The sequence below is a fragment of the Phoca vitulina genome, unplaced genomic scaffold (genome assembly GCF_004348235.1).
Source record: "Phoca vitulina isolate PV1807 unplaced genomic scaffold, GSC_HSeal_1.0 scaffold8, whole genome shotgun sequence".
Classification (NCBI taxonomy): Eukaryota; Metazoa; Chordata; class Mammalia; order Carnivora; family Phocidae; genus Phoca; species Phoca vitulina.
Window position 1 is genome coordinate 16,170,433 of NW_022589711.1, and position 21,242 is coordinate 16,191,674.

Sequence of the window (21,242 nt, forward strand, 5' to 3'; positions counted from 1 at the left end):
GTTTGTCATTACTCTTTACCATCTGGGTCCAGAAGACTTTTTTTTTTTAATTAATAGGTTTTATTTTTAAGAAGTTTTCAGTTTATAAAAAATTGAGCAGTAAGTACAAAGTTCCTGTATATACCGATATCCTACCCCCCTCACATTTTCCCCTATCATTAACATCATGCATTATTGTTGTGCATACATTACAATTGATGAACTAATATTGATAGATTAGTGTTAACTAAAGTGCATAATTTACATCAGCCTTCACAATTTAATTTGTATGATTCTATAAGGTTTTGACCAATGTATAATGTCCTGCAGCCCATGGTTACAATATCATACAAAATGCATTCACTTTGCATTAGTAATACATGCATTAGTAATACACATTTAAGGTTCTGACATGTCTTTTTGTGGCTTGATAGAACATTTCTTTTTATTGCTAAATAATATTCTATTGTCTGGATATATCAGAGTTTGTTTATCCATTCACCTATTGAAAAATATCTTAATTACTTCCAAATTCTGGCAATTATGGATATACCTACTATAAATATCTGTACACAGGTTTTTGTTTGAACAGAAGTTTTCAACTTCTTTGAGTAAATGATGTTCAAATTTTAATTAGAACAAATTTTAGCAAAAGGCAAATTGATTATGAAGAGGCAATGTATCTTAATGTCACTAAGACTAAAACATGAAATTTTAGAAATCTAAATGTTTATCTTATGCCATAAATAGAATTGCTGGCAAGACCATATTTAGCTTTGTAATAAACTGCAAACAAACTTGGAAAATGGCTACATCAATTTGTATTCCCACCAGCAATGAATGAGTGTCCCTGTTGGTCCATGTCCTCACCAGCTTTTGGCGTTGTCAGTGTTTTGGATTTAGGCCATTCTAAACAGTGGTGGTATCTCATTTTAATTTGCAATTCCATAATGACATATGATGCTGAGCATCCTTTCATATGCTATTTTTCATTTGCATATCTTCTTTGGTGAGATGTCTATTTAGATTTTTGCCAAATTTTTAACTGGATTGTTGTTTTTCTGGTTGAGTTTTAAGAGTTCTTTGTACATTTTGGATACTACTCATTTATCACAGATATCCTTTGCAAATACTTTCCTCATTGTCTTTTCATTTTCTTAAAGTGTCTTTCTCAAGAGCAAACATATTTAAGTAAAGTTCAACTTATTAATTTTTTTCTTTCATGGATTATGTTTTCAGTGTTGTACCTAAAATGTTGTCACTAAACCCAAGGTCAACTAGATTTCTCCTGTATTATCTTCTAGAAGTTTTATAGTTTTGCACATTACATTAGGTCTATGATACATTTTGAGTTAATTTTTGTAAAAGACATAAGGTCAGTGTTTGGATTTTTTTTTTTTTTTTTTTGCATAGGGATGTCCAGTTGTTCTAGCATTTGTTAAACAGATTATCATTTCTTCATTGAATTGTCTTTGCTCCTTTGTTAAAGATCAGTTGACTATGTTTATGTGGGGTTCTTTCAGAGCTCCCTATTCTGTTCCTTGATCTATTTATTTTTGCATTAATACCATACTGTCTTGATTACTGTAGCTATATAATGTCTTGAAGTTAAGTAGTATCAGCCTTCAGACTTTATTCTTCTTCTTCAATATTGTAATTTTATCTATATTTGTAAATTTATAATTAATCATTATAAGTTTGATTATATTATAATTAAGGCAAATATAAACATCAATATATTAAGCTTTATTGTATTAATCCTTGATATTGTCAGGAAAGAATGTAATTCCCTTTTACCATCTGGATCTAAGAGACACGTTATTTTAGATTTTTAGGGTGTAAGTTTTTTTTTTTTTTGAATAATGTTTAGATGTAATAATAAAGGGATAGTGAAAAACAATATTATTATACTCTTTAATAAGAGTTTAATAAATATAGGGGCACCTGGGTGGCTCAGTTGGTTAAGCATCTGATTCTTGATCTCGGCACAGGTCTTAATCTCAGGGTTGTGCATTCAAGCCCCATGTTGGCCCAGCATATATAAAAAAGTAATAAAAATAAAATTTAAATATAGCAGACTTGAATTTCTATTCCATATTTCCTGGATTTAATGGTATATCTACCCAAAATGGGCAACAACTGTCATGTATGCTCCTGGAACATACCGTATTGTAAATACTGAGGTCAGATTTCAAATATACATCTCTAATGTGTTCTATTTAGTCATTGTTTCTGGTTCTTCTTACACTTGGTCAAAATGAAATACTCTAAAAAACTTTGGTGGTTCATAATTTTGTAAAAGACAATAAAAATATCTTTGCCCTGTAATTGCAAACATTTCATTTTTAGATTTATAAGCACCGACTCAATTGAAAAAGAAAATGAGTTTTAAAAAATGTTTTGTTATCAAATGCCTTCAGCATTTATCCACTTATGAACTATATAAGTTCTGATGTGCAGAAATCATAAAAATGAAAGAACGTGATATTTTCTTTTTAGCAAAATCAAGTTGCAAAATATTGCGTGATGAAGTCCTTCCCTTTGTTTCCTCAGAAACAAATAGTTTACTTATTGATTTTTGAGTTTAATAAAATATGTCTAGGATTTCATAAGTGAAGACTTCTGTTTCACCATCATTAGATTCTTGAGTCCTACTGTTTTCTCTCTGAATTTATCATCTGATCTGTCTAATAATTTTGAGATATCTTTCTCTGTCAATTTTCTTCTCTTGCCATTCTGAGCAGGAAATGAAAGATTCAGAATTCTCAACTGATCATGAAAGTTAAGCAACCAACAAACAAGCAAAAAAAAAAACTAGAATGGTGGTGTTTTATTTCCAGACTTCTTTTCTAGTACCATATAAGAAAACACAAAACCTGAGCAACTCTCTAAGTAAATAGGGATGCGGCAACAGTGATGATTTATAGCACTCTTGCATAATCCTTCCACACCAGCACTATCTAATAGAATTTTCTGTGATGATGGTAATGTTCTTATCTGTCCCAAAATAGTAAGTAGCCATTGTCTAGCTACATAAGGCTACTAAGCACTTGAAATGTAGATCTTGTGACTAAAAAAGTATGGTTTAAATTTTATTTAATTGTAATCAATTTACATTGAAATTTAAATAGCCACGTGTGACTAGTTTTTGCTATATTGGACACCACCACTCTAGATGATTTCATCATACTTTCATTTTTTTTATTATGTTATTTCTTTTAGCATAGTTGGGGACAATCGATGAGTTAGGGTCAAGTTCATGGTGAAGTAATTCATAGAATGTTAAAGTAGCAAGATTTTTCATACTACAGAAAATATAACACCAATATAATTTCATGACGTATATTAGATTTACAAAAGAGTCCAGTGTCTCTATATCATAATTGCAAGGTAGAATAATTTACAATCTATTTTGAAAAGTGAATTCTCTCTGTTTTTTGGAGGACCTCTAAGAAAGGACACAAATCATGAAATGCTTTCTCTAAAAGTAGTTAGAATTGTTTCAAAAAGAAACTCAACAACTAAAATTGAGGCCATTGCACTCTAACAATATACTGAGGGTTAACCTTGCATACCTTTTTAGGAGGGCAATTTTAATTTATATTTTTATGAACAAGGCTAGTGATTTTAGTGATTATTACAGAATTGCAAAAAGTTTTGTTCTGCCCTTCAAAATGCCTTTCAGTTTTCTTTGTGATGCCTACAATTTTAGAATTTGTGATGTAGTTTTTGGTTAAAGCATAGAATGATCACACTGGAGCTCATGAGCAATGATGATCAGAGTCTATCCATTCTTTGAGGGGGTATGTAAGCTGTGTCTTATAGGGATGGACCATGCTTTTATAAGACCACAGTGTTTGGCATCCAAATACATGTTAACAACCACTGGAGTAAGATAAAAACTTTTAAAGAAAATATATTTTGAATGTAGTGTGACCTAAATAAAATTAAAATGCAGATTAAAACCAATACTGCATTTTTTAAAGACTTTATTTATTTGAGAGAGAGAGAGAGAGACAGAGATAGCACAAGCAGAGGGAAGGGCAGAGGGAGAAGGAGAAGCAGACTGGGAGCCCAACATGGGGTTCCATCCCAGGACCCTGAAGATCATGACCTGAGCCAAAGTCAGCCAAGTCAGCCACTTAACTGAGTGAGCCACCCAAGCACCCCTCAAAACTGCATTTTTTAAAGTTCAAGTTGTGAAGTCAGATAAGGCGAGGTTGAAATTCAAGCTTCCCTAAGTGACTTTATGCTAGTCACTCTAAACCTAATTTCCTCATCTGGGAAATGTACCTACTTCATATTTTTTGTAAGGATTAAATCAAGTAATGTATGATAAGTTCTTGGCTTTCTATTATTATTATTAGGAAGGTAACACATACCTTATGAATGCAAACAAATTTAGCAAATACTTTATCTGAGGTCTATACATTATGAAAGGAAATTGAAAAACCTTGAGAATACAAACTAGGGAACCTATGAAATAAGTAAAAAGAATATATAAAGAGATTGTTTGCTTTGTAATTTTGCCCAGGACTTAGACTATTCACCAAAACTGAAAAAAAAAAATCGATCTTAGATTTGGTAATTATGCCAAATGAAATAAGTCAGACTCAGAAAGACAAACACCTACTGTATGATTTCACTCATTTTTGGAATCTAAAAATCAAAACAAATAAACAAACAAACAAAAAGTAGAATCAGATCTCTAAATACAAAGAACAAACTGATGGTTGCCAAGGGGGAAGGGATTGGGGGGATGGGCAAAATGGTTGAAGGGGAGAGGGAGATACAGTCTTCTAGTTATGGAATCAATAAGTCAAGGGAATAAACCACACAGCATTGAGCATATAGTCAACGATACTGTAGCATTGTATGATGACAGATAGTATGTACACTTGTGGTGAACACAGCAAAGAGATACTGAATCACTAGGCTGTACACTGAAAGCAAATGTAACATTGTGTGTCAACTATACTCAATAAAAAAATTAAAAATTTTATGATATCAGGAAAATAAAAATAATTTATAAAATATTTTTTCTTTCCATTTATAAAAGGTCAAGTTCATGGTGAAGTCATTCATAGAATGTTAAAGTAGCAAGATTTTTCATACTATGAAAAATACATGCTATGAAATACAAATAAAGTACATACAAATAAAATCTTTTTTTCCTAAAGGAGAAATTTCATGGAGAGAATCTACCATAACTATGTAGTTATTTTTTGATTTGGCTTTTCTCAATTTAAACATATTTCAAAATATACACTAAACGTAAGGACTGTTACTGTATTTTTTATTGTTATTGTGATATTGATGATGAATGAATGGTGATGATGATTTTAGCCTTTGTCAAATTTACCAGAATGACATAAAAGGGAATATTTTATTTTATATTAGTTTTTAAAGATTTATTTAGTTTAGAGAGAATGAGAGAGAGAGAGAGAGAGAGAGCAAGAATGGGGGAGGGGCAGAGGGAGAGAGAATCTCAAGCAGACTCCCTGCTGAGCATGGAGCCCCATGCAGGGCTGGATACCGTCACCGAGATCATGACCTAAGCCGAAACCAAGAGTCCAACATTAAACCAACTGAGCCACCCGGGTGCCCCAAAAGGGGACATTTTAAAGATTACATAACATATGAAACAAAAACAAACTTGATAGTTGACTAAATGGTTAATGAACATGAAATGAGATATTAACTCCCTCACTAAGTTGTATAGTTTTATATTAAGTCATCATGTTTGACTGAACCTATGCATTGTCTATTAATGTATGTTTGTTAAATAAACACTCAGTGCTTAGGCCATAGCAGATTTCTAAAATCTAAAACAACTTTACATTATTGTGTTCATTTCATTATTTACTGTTCCTTTTTGCATCCCTGTGAGGAATTCTATTCATGGTGACTTAAATAAATTTTCTTTAATTTATCAAAAACACAAACAACTTGAAAATGTTTAGAAACACAGTGAGTACTGGTTTTTCGTTTTCATTTTAAATAATGATTTGGAGCTTTTTTTTTTTAATGAGCTTTCAGAACTGCCAAAATTTCCTATGTAGTCATGAAATTTAATAAGTGGCCTTCCTGATGCCTTTTCCTAAGTAATTCATCTCCACTGTCGAAGCTATCAATTGACAAAATTTATCTCTGCCTCCCAGAGCACAACTAACACTATCAACGTTGAATTAAAGCTATGCATTTTACATCACCGTATCAGACCATTGATTACAAGAGCACTTCATTTGATAAATTATTATTATAATTATTTTAATTATTATAAATTCCAAATTATAAATTCCTTCATTTCTTCATTCCCTAAATACTTTAAAATTATTCTAACTAGAATAAAATATTGGAGAAACAATTATTTTAAGACAAAATGTAAGGATAATAAATGAGATAGAGAAAATTCACTTAAAGTATTATAGAGTCTACAATTGTAGAAATTTATGAATTGGAATATAAGCAAAAAAATATTGATTCATTTATTATGTGTACCTTTACTGCAACCTTTTTCTTTTACTTAAGATTTTCCTTGTGGCTCAACTTTACAATAGAGACATTTTGCTTCTTTTTTTTATTTTTGTTTTTATTTTTTTTATTTTATTATGTTATGCTAATCACCATACATTACATCATTAGTTTTTGCTGTAGTGTTCCATGATTCATTGTTTGCGTATAACACCCAGTGCTCCATTCAGTACATGCCCTCTTTAATACCCATCACCAGGCTAACCCATCCCCCCACCCCCTCTCCTCTAGAAACCTCAGTTTGTTTCTCAGAGTCCATAGTCTCTCATGGTTTGTCTCCCCCTCCAATTTCCTCCCCCTTCATTTTTCCCTTCCTACTATCTTCTTTTTTTTAACATATAATGTATTATTTGTTTCAGAGGTACAGGTCTGTGATTCAACAGTCTTACACAATTCACAGCATTCACCATAGCACATACCCTCCCCAGTGTCTATCACCCAGCCCCCCATCCCTCCCACCCCCCACCACTCCAGCAACCCTCAGTTTGTTTCCTGAGATTAAGAATTCCTCCTATCAGTGAGATCATATGATACATGTCTTTCTCTGATTGACTTATTTCGCTCAGCATAATACCCTCCAATTCCACCCACGTCATTGCAAATGGCAAGATTTCATTCCTTTTGATGGCTGCATAATATTCCATTGTGTGTGTGTGTGTGTGTGTGTGTGTGTGTGTGTGTGTGTGTACCACATCTTCTTTATCCATTCATCTGTCGATGGACATCTTGGCAAAATTAACAAGTCAGGAAACGACAGATTTTGGTGGGGATACGGAGAAAAGGAACCCTCCTATACTGTTGGTGAGACATTTTGCTTCTAATAGCTCCCTGATCCATTCAGTTTTATGCACTGCCAAATATCTTCTAAACCTTGGTTCTGACCCTGATATTTACTTGATTACAAACTTAAGATGGCTTCTTATTGCCTCTAACATGATATCCAAACTCTTCAGCCTGACACTGAAGTCTTTGAAAATATACCCCCCTATAACGCTGCTCTTGGCACGTCTTTAGAGATAATGCATCCTAGACTTTACATTATTTCTAGATGTCTCACATACAATCCATATACAGCCTACATTCTTCTCTTCATCAACCCTTTGTTCAACTCTTTGTTTGAATTCCCTTATATTCTCTACCTCTAGGAAAATGTTGCCAGTTCAAGTACTATGTATTCTTTGAATTGTTTCAAGTGCCACTTCTCTGGGTAACTTTCTTTGTTTCTGACGAATACATATAATTTCTTCCTCCATAACACCCGTAATGCTCCGTCGGAGTGCTATGTTGCTTTCAGTTTTGAATTTTGCATGATTTTGAACTATATATGATTTATCTTTCTGATTTGGATTAAATTACTATGGGTTACTATGTTTGTGGATGTATAGCACTTGAATAGTAGTACCAATGGGTCTTATACCCACACTAATTTGTACATGTTTGTTGAATAAATAAAAGATTGCCACAGAAATAATTTTTCATTAGAATTAAAAGGAATTTAACAGACTGTTGAAGGAAAAGTACCTGATAGTTTTGAGCATTCTTTGCATAATGTTGTGAGTTAAAAGGAAAGTTAAGTGTTTGAGTTTTATTGTAAAATTATAAACGGGAAAAAAAATTGGATACTTTAGAAAAAAATCAGTCTTACACAGAGGAAATAAATAGTAGCTGAAATGGTTGTGCTTAACTCTTGGTATATCAACATGAAAACTGGTCGACCATGAGGTGTAGACTGAGTTTGCGTTGTAGCTGAAGTAAACTTCAGGAAAGTATTATAATGGCCTTCCTCAGAATACTCAGCACTTCCTTCATTTCAGAAATAGAGATATGAGAGCTATATAGGTCTATAGGAGTGAATGTAAACATTTTACAGAAGGGTACTATTGACATCTTGGGCCAGGTAATTCTTTGTTGTGGAGGGGCTGTCTTTTGTACTGTAGGATGTTTAGTAAACTTCCTGACCTCTATCCATTAGATGCTAATGGTATTCCTTCTATATGTCCCCCACATTGTAATAAGCAAAAACATCTCCAGATATTGCCAAATGTCCTTGGGGGTAGGGTTCATGATTGCCTCTAATTGAGAACTATTATTTTAGAGAAAACTTCAAAGTGGCTTCACAAAGTTGAGTAGGTGACTAATTTTCTTTAGTATTAATGTAATTACCAAGAGATAGTTATAAGGGTGCTAATTAAATTATTTTTTTCAGAAAATTTTATATAATGACATTGCTACAAAGCAAAGAATCACAACTCTTTCATTTACAAAATACTTAAAAGTTTCTAAATTTCCCTTAATAAAAATCTGCTGTGGGAATATTTCTGTATTATTTTATAGAGAAGAGAAATATGTTGCTGAGAAGGATATATCATAATAAATAAGGGAATATATTTCTTTATTTTTAAAATATTTTCCCAGGGGTGCCTGAGTGGCTCAGTCATTAAGTGTCTGCCTTTGGCTCAGGTCATGATCCCAGGGTCCTGGGATCGAGCCCCACATCGAGCTCCCTGCCCCTCGGGAAGCCTGCTTCTCCCTCTCCCACTCCCCCTGCTTGTGTTCCCTCTCTCGCTGTCTCTCTCTCTGTCAAATAAATAAATAAAATCTTTAAAAAAAAATAAAAATAAATAAAATAAAATATTTTCCCAGTTTTATTGGTATATAATTTTGATATATAATTGACATATAACATTGTATTAGTTTAAGGTATACAACATAATTATTCAGGATATACATGTATTATATACTATATATATAAATGATTACTATAACGTTTACTTAACATCCATAACTGCACATAATTAAAATCATTTTACTTGTGATGAGAAGTTTTAAGATCTGTCTTCTTAGCAATTTTCAAATACACATATAGTATTGTAACTATAGGCATCATGCTACACATTATATCTTCAGAACTTAAAAATCTTGTAACTGGAAGTCTGTACCTTTTAACCTCCTTCACTCAAAAGAATATTTTCATCTGTTGAAGAGATGTGAGAGGGAGATGTAAGACTTAAAAAAAAAAAAAAAAAGAGGAGACAGACAGACAGACTGACATATGGTTTACACATAGAATTCAGTAACATTGTCAGATAGGTTTTATAACTTGCAGATCATATAGAGTCAAAGCAAATCTTTTGCCAGTTTCCATTTCAACCAGATGGAGAAAGAGTTGATTTTAAAGAATAGAGGACATGGAAGTTACTACAAAAAGCACTAGCAATCCCTAGTGTCATCTAAGAGGGAACAGGAAACACAAGTTTATTGAGGTGTAGTGAAGATCAGAGAATAGGATTCAAACTGCGTAAGTGATTTATGACTATGTAACTAGGGTAAGTGACCTCCTCTGAGCCTTACTTTCATGTTCTACACAATAGGTCAACAAAAGAATCTTCTTTGTGTGCTGTATGAGAGAGTTTACTGAGCCAATACATATAGAATATTTACAACAATGACTATTATTTACCAAGTATTTGGTCAATGTTCATTACCATTAAAAGATAGCGGTGACAAATAAATTTGATTTTATAACACACTAGTGGTTGGAAAATATTATTCAAATCCATTATTTATTCAACAAAATTTTAATTGAGGGCCAGGAGTTATTCTAGAACCAAGGATAAACCAGTGAACAAGGTAGACATAATCTCTGCTCTGATGAGTTTGTTTTTCTAAGAATATGCTAAACACTCAGTACCACCATTGATGAAAACTAACACCAGAGCTTTAGGTGTTACATTGTGAAATGTTATAATGTACAATGTTATAATGTTATATTATAATTCTGGTGCAACAGTGGATAGAAATGGGTAATAGTACTATGCCTCATATGTTTTAGGAACTACATAAATGTTAAATGAATTATTTGGGAGTACTCATAGGAAATAACTTTTGTGAACACATAAAATGATCAAGGTAATATTTTGCTTTTGAGCAAGGATCTACATAATGCCATGGACAATGCAACTGACCATCATTTTAAGTTATAAACCACTATGTTCACTCAATATAGTATACAATATGGAATGATACAGTAAGCCAATAGTAGATGTTAGTTTACAATTGCTTCTCTTATTTGGCAATTTTTTTCATTATCCATAACAGGCTGATGTTTTTTATAATCTTAAATTTCTATTGTATTTCTTTGATTATGGAAGAAGTATGTTTTTTTTTCTTTTTTTATTGGTAAAACATTTGATTTAAAACTTCTTTTTATTCACCTACAGTCTTTAGTGATGGATAAACATTGAACCAATGACACTAAATACTTTAAGAGCTTGTGCGTTTAAGATCGTCCATTAGGTGGCTTAATAGTAGCTGCATCACTGATCTTTTCTCCTTTCTAAAATCTTTGTTAAGGATATAGAAAATCCATTTTACTGGGTCAATATCTTTACTTTGATTCAAATCAGGAGTTGTTCAAATAAAACAAGAGGTATCCTTACTGCCAAGTTCATAAAGCTTTTAAAATTTTGAATAAAAAAGAAATAATTTGTGCATCAATCTATCTCTTGATAGTAATTGTGCTTGTTTCTAAATGAAACCCAGAATTTGTCAGATAAGTAAAAGAAATAATACTTAAGGCTAAAGTATGTTTTCCTTTCACATTTTCATAATTTTAAAAATAGATTTTATTTTTTTAAAGATTTTATTTATTTATTTGACAGAGAGAGACACAGCGAGAGAAGGAACACAAGCAGGGGGAGTGGGAGAGGGAGAAGCAGGCTTCCCGCTGAGCAGGGAGCCCGATGTGGGACTCGATCCTAGGACTCTGGAATCGTGACCTGAGTCGAAGGCAGCCGCTTAACGACTGAGCCACCCAGGTGCCCTAAAAATAGATTTTAAAGAGTGATATTTTTCCTACAGAAGCCTTAGAAAGGAAACATTGTGCTTTTAAAATAGCTGCATATTTTGCTAGTAAGCACTGAAAAATAATTTGTGGATGAATGCATATATCCCTATTTTCTATATTCTTTTTTTTTTTTTTTAAAGATTTTATTTATTTATTTGACAGAGAGAGACAGTGAGAGAGGGAACACAAGCAGGGGGAGAGGGAGAAGCAGGCTTCCCACGGAACAAAGAGCCCAATGCGGGGCTTGATCCCAGGACCCTGGGATCATGACCTGAGCCAAAGGCAGCTGCTTAACCAATTGAGACACCCAGGCGCCCCTATTTTCTATATTCTTATAAAAAACTTTCTCATTTGCTTGCATTTTGAAAGAAATAAGAAGCAACTCATTCATTTATTCATTCAACATTTAAAGAACTCTTACATTTCAGGCATTTTGTTAGGATCTGACAACATATAATTAAATAGGTTAAGATCTTGGATCCTGAATGCTCAAAATATAGTGAATGAAATATAATATAAAAATATATGTATTTTACTCGCTCGGCATCAGGGAAATCCAAATCAAAACCTCAATGAGATACCACCTCACACCAGTCAGAAGGGCTAAAATTAACAAGTCAGGAAATGACAGATGCTGGCGGGGATGCGGAGAAAGGGGAACCCTCCTACACTGTTGGTGGGAATGCAAGCTGGTGCAGCCACTCTGGAAAACAGTATGGAGGTTCCTCAAAAAGTTGAAAATAGAGCTACCATATGATCCAGCAATTGCACTACTGGGTATTTACCCCAAAGTAGGGATCCAAAAGTGTACGTGCACCCCGATGTTTATAGCAGCAATGTCCACAATAGCCAAACTATGGAAAGAGCCAAGATGTCCATCGACAGATGAATGGATAAAGAAGATATGGTATATATATACAATGGAATATTATGCAGCCATCAAAAGGAATGAGATCTTGCCATTTGCAACGACGTGGATGGAACTGGAGGGTGTTATGCTGAGCGAAATAAGTCAAACAGAGAAAGACATGTATCATATGACCTCACTGATATGAGGAATTCTTAATCTCAGGAAACACACTGAGGGTTGCTGGAGTGGGGGGTGGGGTGGGAGGGATGGGGTGACTGGGTGATAGACACTGGGGAGGGTATGTGCTCTGGTAAGCACTGTGAATTGTGCAAGACTGTTGAATCTCAGATCTGTACCTCTGAAACAAATAATGCAATATATATTAAGAAAAAAAAAAAAAAGAAGAAGAAGATGATAGCAGGAGGGGAAGAATGAAGGGGGGGAATCGGAGGGGTAGACAAACCATGAGAGACTATGGACTCTGAAAAACAAACTGAGGGTTCTAGAGGGGAGGGGGGTGGGAGGATGGGTTAGCCTGGTGATGGGTATTGAGGAGGGCACGTTCTGCATGGAGCACTGGGTGTTACACACAAACAATGAATCATGGAACACTACATCTAAAACCAATGATGTAATGTATGGGGATTAACATAACAATAAAAAAATTTAAAAAAAATATATGGGGGCACCTGGGTGGCTCAGTTGGTTAAGCGACTACCTTCAGCTCAGGTCATGATCCCAAGGTCCTGGGATCGAGCCCCGCATCGGGCTCCCTGCTGGGCCAGAAGCCTGCTTCTCCCTCTCCCACTCCCCCTGCTTGTGTTCCCTCTCACGCTGTGTCTCTCTCTCTCTCTCTGTCAATTAAATAAATAAATACATAAAATCTTAAAAAATATATATATATGTATTTTACTAAGTGCAGTGTTTTATAATAAAAGTATATATCCTGTATTATGAAATAATTTAAACCTAATTATTTACTGTTCTCTGCCATTTGTATGTTTTATATATTATATTATAAACATTATATATTGTATATAATATATATGAGTCTATACAATTATGTTCAATAAATATGGTGTTAGAGTTCATTTACTTGAAAACATTTTAAAACAGACAAAATTATTATTTAAAAAAGTGAGCAACATAGAAGACAAAGCTAAGATAAATTCATAGCAATAATAATAATAATGCATTTTTACTAACCCCCTTTTTTACTGTCACAAATTGGTACAGTATAATGCATTACATTAGTAATTTGAAAATACACATCCACAAAGTACTAAAGAAAGAATGTCACTCTGTTTTGTGACATAGTGGTTCATAACATGAACATTTAAGATTAATTTTACATACAACAGACCCCAACAAGATTTCAATTAAGCATTTTTTAATATTTTAGAATTAATATATCAAATGGATAAGAAAGTATAACAAAATCTTCAACGTATTCATTCATTTAAGAATTTATTAAGCACAGATTTTGTGTAAAGCATTATGCAAGATACTGAGGATATAGCCGTGACTGTTTAAAAAATTACACCAAGGTGAAAGAGAACATGTAGAAGAGGCATCTGATCAAACTTGAGGGTAATGAATTAATGCCCTTAGCAAAAATATTTGAGTTGAGATTTAAGAGTTAAATAAGCTCCCCCAGGATGGAATATTCCAGGCAATTTGTATAAAATTCATTCAAAAAATGAAAATGAATGTTAGAAGGCAAGAGAGTGGGACTCCTGGGTGGCTCAGTTGGTTAAGTGTCTGCCTTTGGCTCAGGTCATGATCCCAGGATCTTGGGATCAACCCCTGTGTCAGGCTCCCAACGCAGCAGGGAGTCTGCTTTTCCCCCTCCTCCAGCTTGCTCGTGCTCTCTTTCTCTCAAATAAATAAATAAAATCTTTAAAAAAAAGGCAGGAGAGTGAAGAAATGTACAGATCACATGAGACCTAAAGGCTATACTAATTATTTTCTTTTAATCTTAAGAGCAAAGATTAACCATTCAGGGTTTTAACCAGAACACTGGTGTTATCAGATTTATATGTCTTATTTTTTTTTTAAGATTTTATTTATTTATTTATTTGAGAGAGAGATAGCATGAGCAAGGGGGAGGGGCAAAGAGAGAGGGAGAGAATCCCAAGCAGGCTTCACATGCAGTGTGGAACCCAACTTGGGGCTCCATCTTATGACCCTGAGATCATGACTTGAGCTGAAATCAAGAGTTGGACGCTCAACCAACTGAGCCACCTAGCCGCCCCTATCAGATTTATGTTTTGAGAAGACAACTTTGTTTAGTTTTAAAAATCAGATTTTAGGGAGATGAAAACTGACATGAGAGAGAGAGAGAGACCTTTCATTATTGCTGTAAACTAGATAAAAGAAGTAGTTGTGGAGCTATAAGAAAGAAATGAGTAGATTTGAAAACTGTTCAGGACATAGATCAACCAGACTTGATTAATTGGTTGAGGATAGAAATACAAGGAAAAGGAGATGTCTGGTGTATGGAGCTGGATGGAGGCTGGTAGTATCTACAGAACTAGAGATTGCTGGATGAAGAACATGGAAGTAAGGGTTGGAGAGCTTGAGTTCATTTTGGACATGGTGAAGGCACCATGTCTTTTAGGCATCTGAGGGGACATGTCAGATGGGTGCTGCATATATTTAAGTGTAGCTTGTGGGTACAGAGTTGCCTTTTGGATATAAACCTGAGAATGATTGGTTAGTAGGTAGAAACTGAAGACATGGGTGTGGCTGAAAGGACCCAGCCAGAATTAACATGAGAACAGATCATGAATTCCATTCTTGGTGATCTCAGTATTTAAAGGCTAAATGCAAAAAGACAACAGAACCTGAGAAAGAATAGCCAAAGATGTAAGAGTTGAATCAGAAACATTGGGGGTAAGGGGCCGCAGAGAGGGGAGTGTTGTGAAATCTAGCAAAAATAATTTATAGGCTTAGAAACTAATAAGCATTTTGAAGAATTCTGAAGTAAAATAAAAGCATTGTATCATATCCCTTGATTTTAGTTAATTTAGAGGTTATTTGGTGGTCTTCCTGAAAGTTCCATTGAAATACATGCAAAACATATTATCTGCTCTAGTATTTTCTTATAATTAAAATTCTGTATTTTGTATATAAAAGGAATCCTGAATCATGCCTATGGGGCCAATTTGTGATACAAATTCTCACCTCTAATAAATTGCTTAAACAAAAACTGGCAAAGCTAAGAGAAACCGGGCCGTATTCTGTTTTCCTCTATTCTAACAGCTACCTGCCTGTTAAAACCCTGAATGGTTAATCTTTGCTCTTAAGATTTTACCTTAATGAAGCAGGTACTAGTGGTGACTTGCCCATATCCCTTTCACGTACACCATTTCTGTGCACTGAATAGACTAACTGGGCCAGGGAAATAACATTCCTCCTCCTTCCAGAGTAATCCTCAGCTGAACACTAATGAAAATTGGTAAATATTCCCTAAATACTCCTGTCCCTTGCTCATCAAATAAGATAGCACTGAGGCATGCCTTACATTGTCCCTCCAAATTCCATGGCAGAATTCAATCCCAGTTGTCCACTGTGTCATCTACTCAATAGCACAACCTTTATTTACCTCCTTCTCTTCCTGTCTCACTTTCCAGTCCTTCCTTATATCACATCCATAAAAGATGGGTCTCAGGGTCTGCTTGTTAGATTTCTATATTTGTCAAGGTCCTCCTGAGAAACAAAACTAATAAAATGTATACATAGAAAAATAGATTTATTTTAAGAAGTTGACTCACACAGTTATGAAGGCTGCAAATCCTGAGACCTGCAGGCTGAGCTGCCAAGCTAGAGACCCAGAAGAGATGATGATTTAGTTCCAGTTTGAAACCAAAACAGGTAAAAAGCTGGTCTTCTAGCTTGAAGGCCATCAGACGGAAGAATTCTCCCCTATTTGGGGAAGGATCAGCTTTTTTGTTTTATCCAGGCCTTCAACTCATCTGACAAGGCCCATCCACATTAGGGGGAGCAATCTGTTTCACTCGGTCTACTGATTTACACGTTAATCTCTTAGAGGGGCACCTGGGTAGCTCAGTGGGTTAAGTGTCTGACTCTTGATTTCAGCTCAGGTCATGATCTCATGGTCGTGGGATCAAGCCTAGGGTTGGGCTCAACACTGGGTATGGAGCCTGCTTAAGATTCTCCCTCTGCTTCTTCCCATGCTTGTGCTCTCTAAACCAATCAATCAATCAAATCTTAAAAAAAAAAAAAAAAAAGTTGGTCTTACAAAAATACTCTCATTGAAATACCCAGAATAATGTTTAGGCAAGTATCTGGACACTCTATGGTCCAGTCAAGTTGACACAAAATTAACCATCACAGACACCCAAATTAACACAACTCTTTCCTAGAATCACACTTTCTGATCTTTTTTCTCCTACTTTTTTTCCTCTGGAACTGAAGCTTGCTTCTATTTGTCAGGATGAAATTACATTCTGCTATATGTATGTATGGTCAAAGTTCAAAAGACAATAGACCTCCTTTTCCAGAATCATTCTGGCTCACATTTGTTACCCTGTATAATTGTTGACATTTCGCCTTCACTTTTTGAAGTGTTCTGCTTTGAAGAAAAAATTATATAATCATCCTAGTCAATAACTGATTCCATAAATGTGATGGTGAAAATCAAAAAATTACTGAAGTATAATTTAATCTTTTATTAAAGTATTTTTTCCTACTGATTAAAAAAATATGATGAATATGTGTCATATTTCATCAAATTTTTCCCCCCTTGCGTTATTTCACACTGAAATTTTTTACCATAATGTGTAAGGAATCCCTATTTGCAACTGGTATATTATTGTTGATTACCAAGAATGTATTTTATTGCTTAAAGTATTGAAAAAGAATGTATTTAAAATCTTTAAATAATTTATAAGTATGATATAAGGTCTTCCACAAGATCCTAGTTTACTGTTCAATATATGGCAAATCTGAGTAATATTTTCCTGAAGTAACCTAAAAGTAACCTGAAAGTTACACTGTTGATAGATGCTTATTTAATTGGTTCAAAATCAGAGAGTGGGTATAACCCTGGAGTGGTTCAGTTCTTCTATCACACTAAGGGAAGGGCGAAAATAATCGTGACTATCTGGAGCGTTCAGAGCCCATTTTGTTTATTGTTGAGGATGCAGAGATAAGAGCAGGAGGCAATTCCATGTTGACAGGAATTCCTTGTTGTGTTGGCCACACAATGCCAGGACTAGCTAAGTCTCATAAAGCAATGAGCATGTTTACATTGTCTCTTTTTTTAAGTTTTAATTTTCCATTTCTTCTATGAAATAGGTGTCTCTGTGTTGATTAAACAGTATTAAACGTGGCACGAAAGCTATAAATATTAATGTCTCAAAGTATTTTTGAATCCTCTTTCACCAAGGATGATTTTATTGTTAAATGGAAATAAAAAAAATATGTAACAATTATGTTGCAGTATATATAACAAAAAGTTAACTTTTAGTAATATTCTATATAATTATTTTAAATTATTTGCTAACTGTACTTTAGAGAAAACAACATGTACTAAGTGCTGCATTATTGCATTTTCAAGAAGATTCTGCATAATACATATGAGACAGTAGTTGATCCTGAGTTCTTTGAGGGTTCTTTATTGTGAGTCCTGGTATTCCTGCAACAGAAGAGTGTTGTTATTCAAATGTACATAAATGTGTTCGGCCCATAATAATAGTATTCATAGCCATCTATAAATAGTTGAAAAAACAATTGTATGAAATGTTTGATATTCATCTGAACCACATTTTGCAATTTCAGTTTTATATTCAGATTTCAGAAATAATACAACAGTAGGGCTCATAAGATATTCAGATATTTTTGTTAGCTTTCCATAGACAGAATGGTAGCTTCTTAAAATTGTATACTCTGTTTCATCAAATCTCAGAAATCCCTTGTAAATGTACACAATAATAAGATAAAGCCTGAACATACACCATGATGTACAATTATGAAATATATATACTTATGTGTATTTAGTGACCTTTCTTAATATTCCTTTTCATTTTTTTTCTAGATACACCATCAGTTAAGATTATACCATCCACTCCTTTTCCACAAGAAGGACAGCCATTAATTTTGACTTGTGAATCCAAAGGAAAACCACTGTAAGTGATTTAATGAGCACTAAAGTTTTTCACTTTTTTTCCTATCCTGCTTCGATTTCAGGCTTTAACTGAAGAAATCCACTGTTTTTGTCTTTTCTTGGTGGGCAAAGTGATCTTTAGAACAGAAATCCCCTGAACCATGTCTTCATTAAGTATCTGTGGAAGATTTGTCTTTTTCTTTGTCATCTAGTGAAGTTTCTGGGAAGGTTTCCAGCTGTGATTTTTTTTCCTTCTTTTTCTAGTAAGATATTTCAACCTGAAAGGAAAGTGGGCTTAATCAGGCACTGTTTACATCATGAGACTGATAGACGTTACACATTGCTGAACTTAGTTCTCCGATGAAAATCTTTGAAAATATTGAAGCATCCTCAAAATATCCCCAAGTTTTAAAGTTAAATGGGAAATCATTTTTGTAAGAAGGGAAATCACATCTACATTTCTAATGTAGCCCCTATGATACATAATTTGTGAATGTGATTTTCAACTGTAAAGTGATTTCATTATTAGAATATATAGGTTCTAATATCACTTCGACTTTAAAATTTTACTTTTGACATTCATGTTTATAAACAACTAACTCATAGAAAATCTATTTTTATACAAAATTCAAGAGTAGATTACCCAGATATGCATTACTCAAAGACTATTTGACAGCAATCTGATCTTTCTAATATAATAACAGTCTATGTTGAGCTGAAAGTCATTTATTTGTTTTTTTTAAAAGCTTCCAATTGATTTGCAATTTGTTTAAATTTTAATAGGAGGCATTTAATTGTTTTCCATGTAAAACTATATGGGATAGTCTCTGTGCCAATCAAATTAAGTTACTAAAAAGTTAATTCTAATACTTTTTTATTTAAGTATAGATTTCTTATTACTACATGAGGAATTTTTCTAAAAGAATATTAAGGCAAGAAGCCTGAAATTTCAACTTACTCAGTTGTATGATTTTATAATTTTAACACACTAAGTGAATTCACAGTTTTTCAAAGTTTTGATATTTTAAAACTGTTCTCTCTTCCAGTGTTATTTTCTAAAGATTCAAACATACTGATTTAATGAACATTCAGTAAATTAATCCATTATTTTACTTCTATCTTTTAAGAAACATTTAAGGCATTTTAGACTTTGAAAGGAACAAACTTTTCATAGTAGCTTTACTACATATATTCTGTGCAATTCACTTTCCTAGTTCTTACTTTCTGATAAGCTTAAATTGCTTATAGAAAACATTTTTCAACTGCTGTATGCTGAGTGTGACAGTGCGTTTCGGTATTATAGCTTCAGTAAGAGATTTGGCGGGCTACAAGTTCAGTACTCTTAACTAGAGAAAGAAGTGTAATAGACTCTAGTCAGCTTTAGGTATACCAAAATCCTAATTTCTTTAGTCCTGATTCTGTGTATCTAACAAAAGAATTTCTTTCCTAACTCTTCCTTCCATCTCCACTCCTGTTGCTTTCACATATTATTTCCCAAGTCATTCTGTTGCTCCCCCCTCTCTCTCTCTTTTTGCTTCAGGTTCTGTTGTTGTTTTGTTTGTTTTTTGCTTTCTTCCTCATAATCTCAGAGGTCAGCATATGGGGATGTGAAGGAACAGGATCAGGATGAGGGCATAGCAAGGGAGTTTTGCTTTTAACTTTTCTTCATTGATCTTCCCCAAAGTACATATGTGTACATTTGGAATATGTGTACCACTTATACAATTAGATGAGGATGGGAAATATAGTATTAGAATGCTTGGAAATAAATATACCCCTGTTCAAATAGTATCCAATTACCTGTCGATGATCTACTCTTTGGTTCCATATCTTCTCCCAACAGCAGAAACAGCGTTTTTGTTTTGTTTTGTTTTTTAAAGATTTTATTTATTTGAGAGAGAGAGAGAGAGAGAATGAGCATGGGGGGGAGAAGAAGAAGCAGACTCCCCCCTGAGCATGGAGCCTGACGTGGGGCTTGATCCCAGGACCCTGGGATTATGACCCGAGCAGAAGGTGATGCTCAACTGACTAAGCTACACAGTCACCCCCAGAAACGGCATTTAATTTATGTGAATAATTATTTTCTGAGGTCTAGGTAATTAGATCTTTAGGTAGTCCATTTTCCTCAGTTCAAAGGTAGTTGAATAGATGTGTCTTATTGTGGGTCTCTGTTTCAACTACCTAGAAATAAGCTTGGATGTGTAATATTCCTCTGCACTGCAGATGAATGAAAAGTACAGTAGTTTATTTATTTATTTCACTTAAGAATACAAAGATTTCGGATGTTTAGGAAATAGAAAATGTTACCTTTGTCAGAAGATCCTGACTAATATCACTTTGGAAATAAAGGAAATAAGAAAGACTCCTTGTTTTATGGAAAAGAAAACTAAAGCTGTTCAACAACGTTCACCAAATTTCCAAATTCATCCAGGTTTAAAATGGTTGACTCAGGATTTACCCTCAGTTCAATCAATACCCTAAACTTACATTCTTTTAGCTATTTTCTGCTACTTCAATTGCTGAGTCTAAATTGTCACTTATGTTAGTCAAAGTAATTTTTGAAAAACTGGGGTAATGTTTAGCAATGAAGATGAACCCCTAGAGCCTGAAGGTGAAGAACTGGCGAGGCTCAAGAAATATTTTACTGTTGCCATCCTCTTTCATCAGGCTTTTTTCTGTATTTATGCCCTTTCTGGAAATTTGCCAAATTCCTAACAAAGTGACCATTTCTAGCAAGAGGTTATAACCATGTAAAAAAAAACCAAAAAAACCCTAATTAGTATAATATCTTCTGGCGATTACCTTATAAGCTCCATTAGGGTGGAGCACATACGAATAAATGTGTATTAACTGATGCTCTTATATACTCCTTCGCAATTCCTTTTTATCATTTTCTTTCCTTG

The 21,242-nt window shown here is 34.0% G+C and overlaps 1 protein-coding gene across 3 annotated transcripts in view; it reads left to right on the forward strand.

The window, feature by feature from the left end:
* CADM2 (cell adhesion molecule 2) overlaps positions 1–21,242 on the forward strand; it is a 1,086,523-nt gene that overhangs the window by 948,141 nt on the left and 117,140 nt on the right. For all 3 annotated transcript variants that reach the window (XM_032407371.1, XM_032407368.1, XM_032407369.1), the window contains one exon: positions 18,271–18,361. In XM_032407371.1, the coding sequence (XP_032263262.1) occupies positions 18,271–18,361 (91 nt within the window). The remainder of the gene's footprint in view (positions 1–18,270; positions 18,362–21,242) is intronic.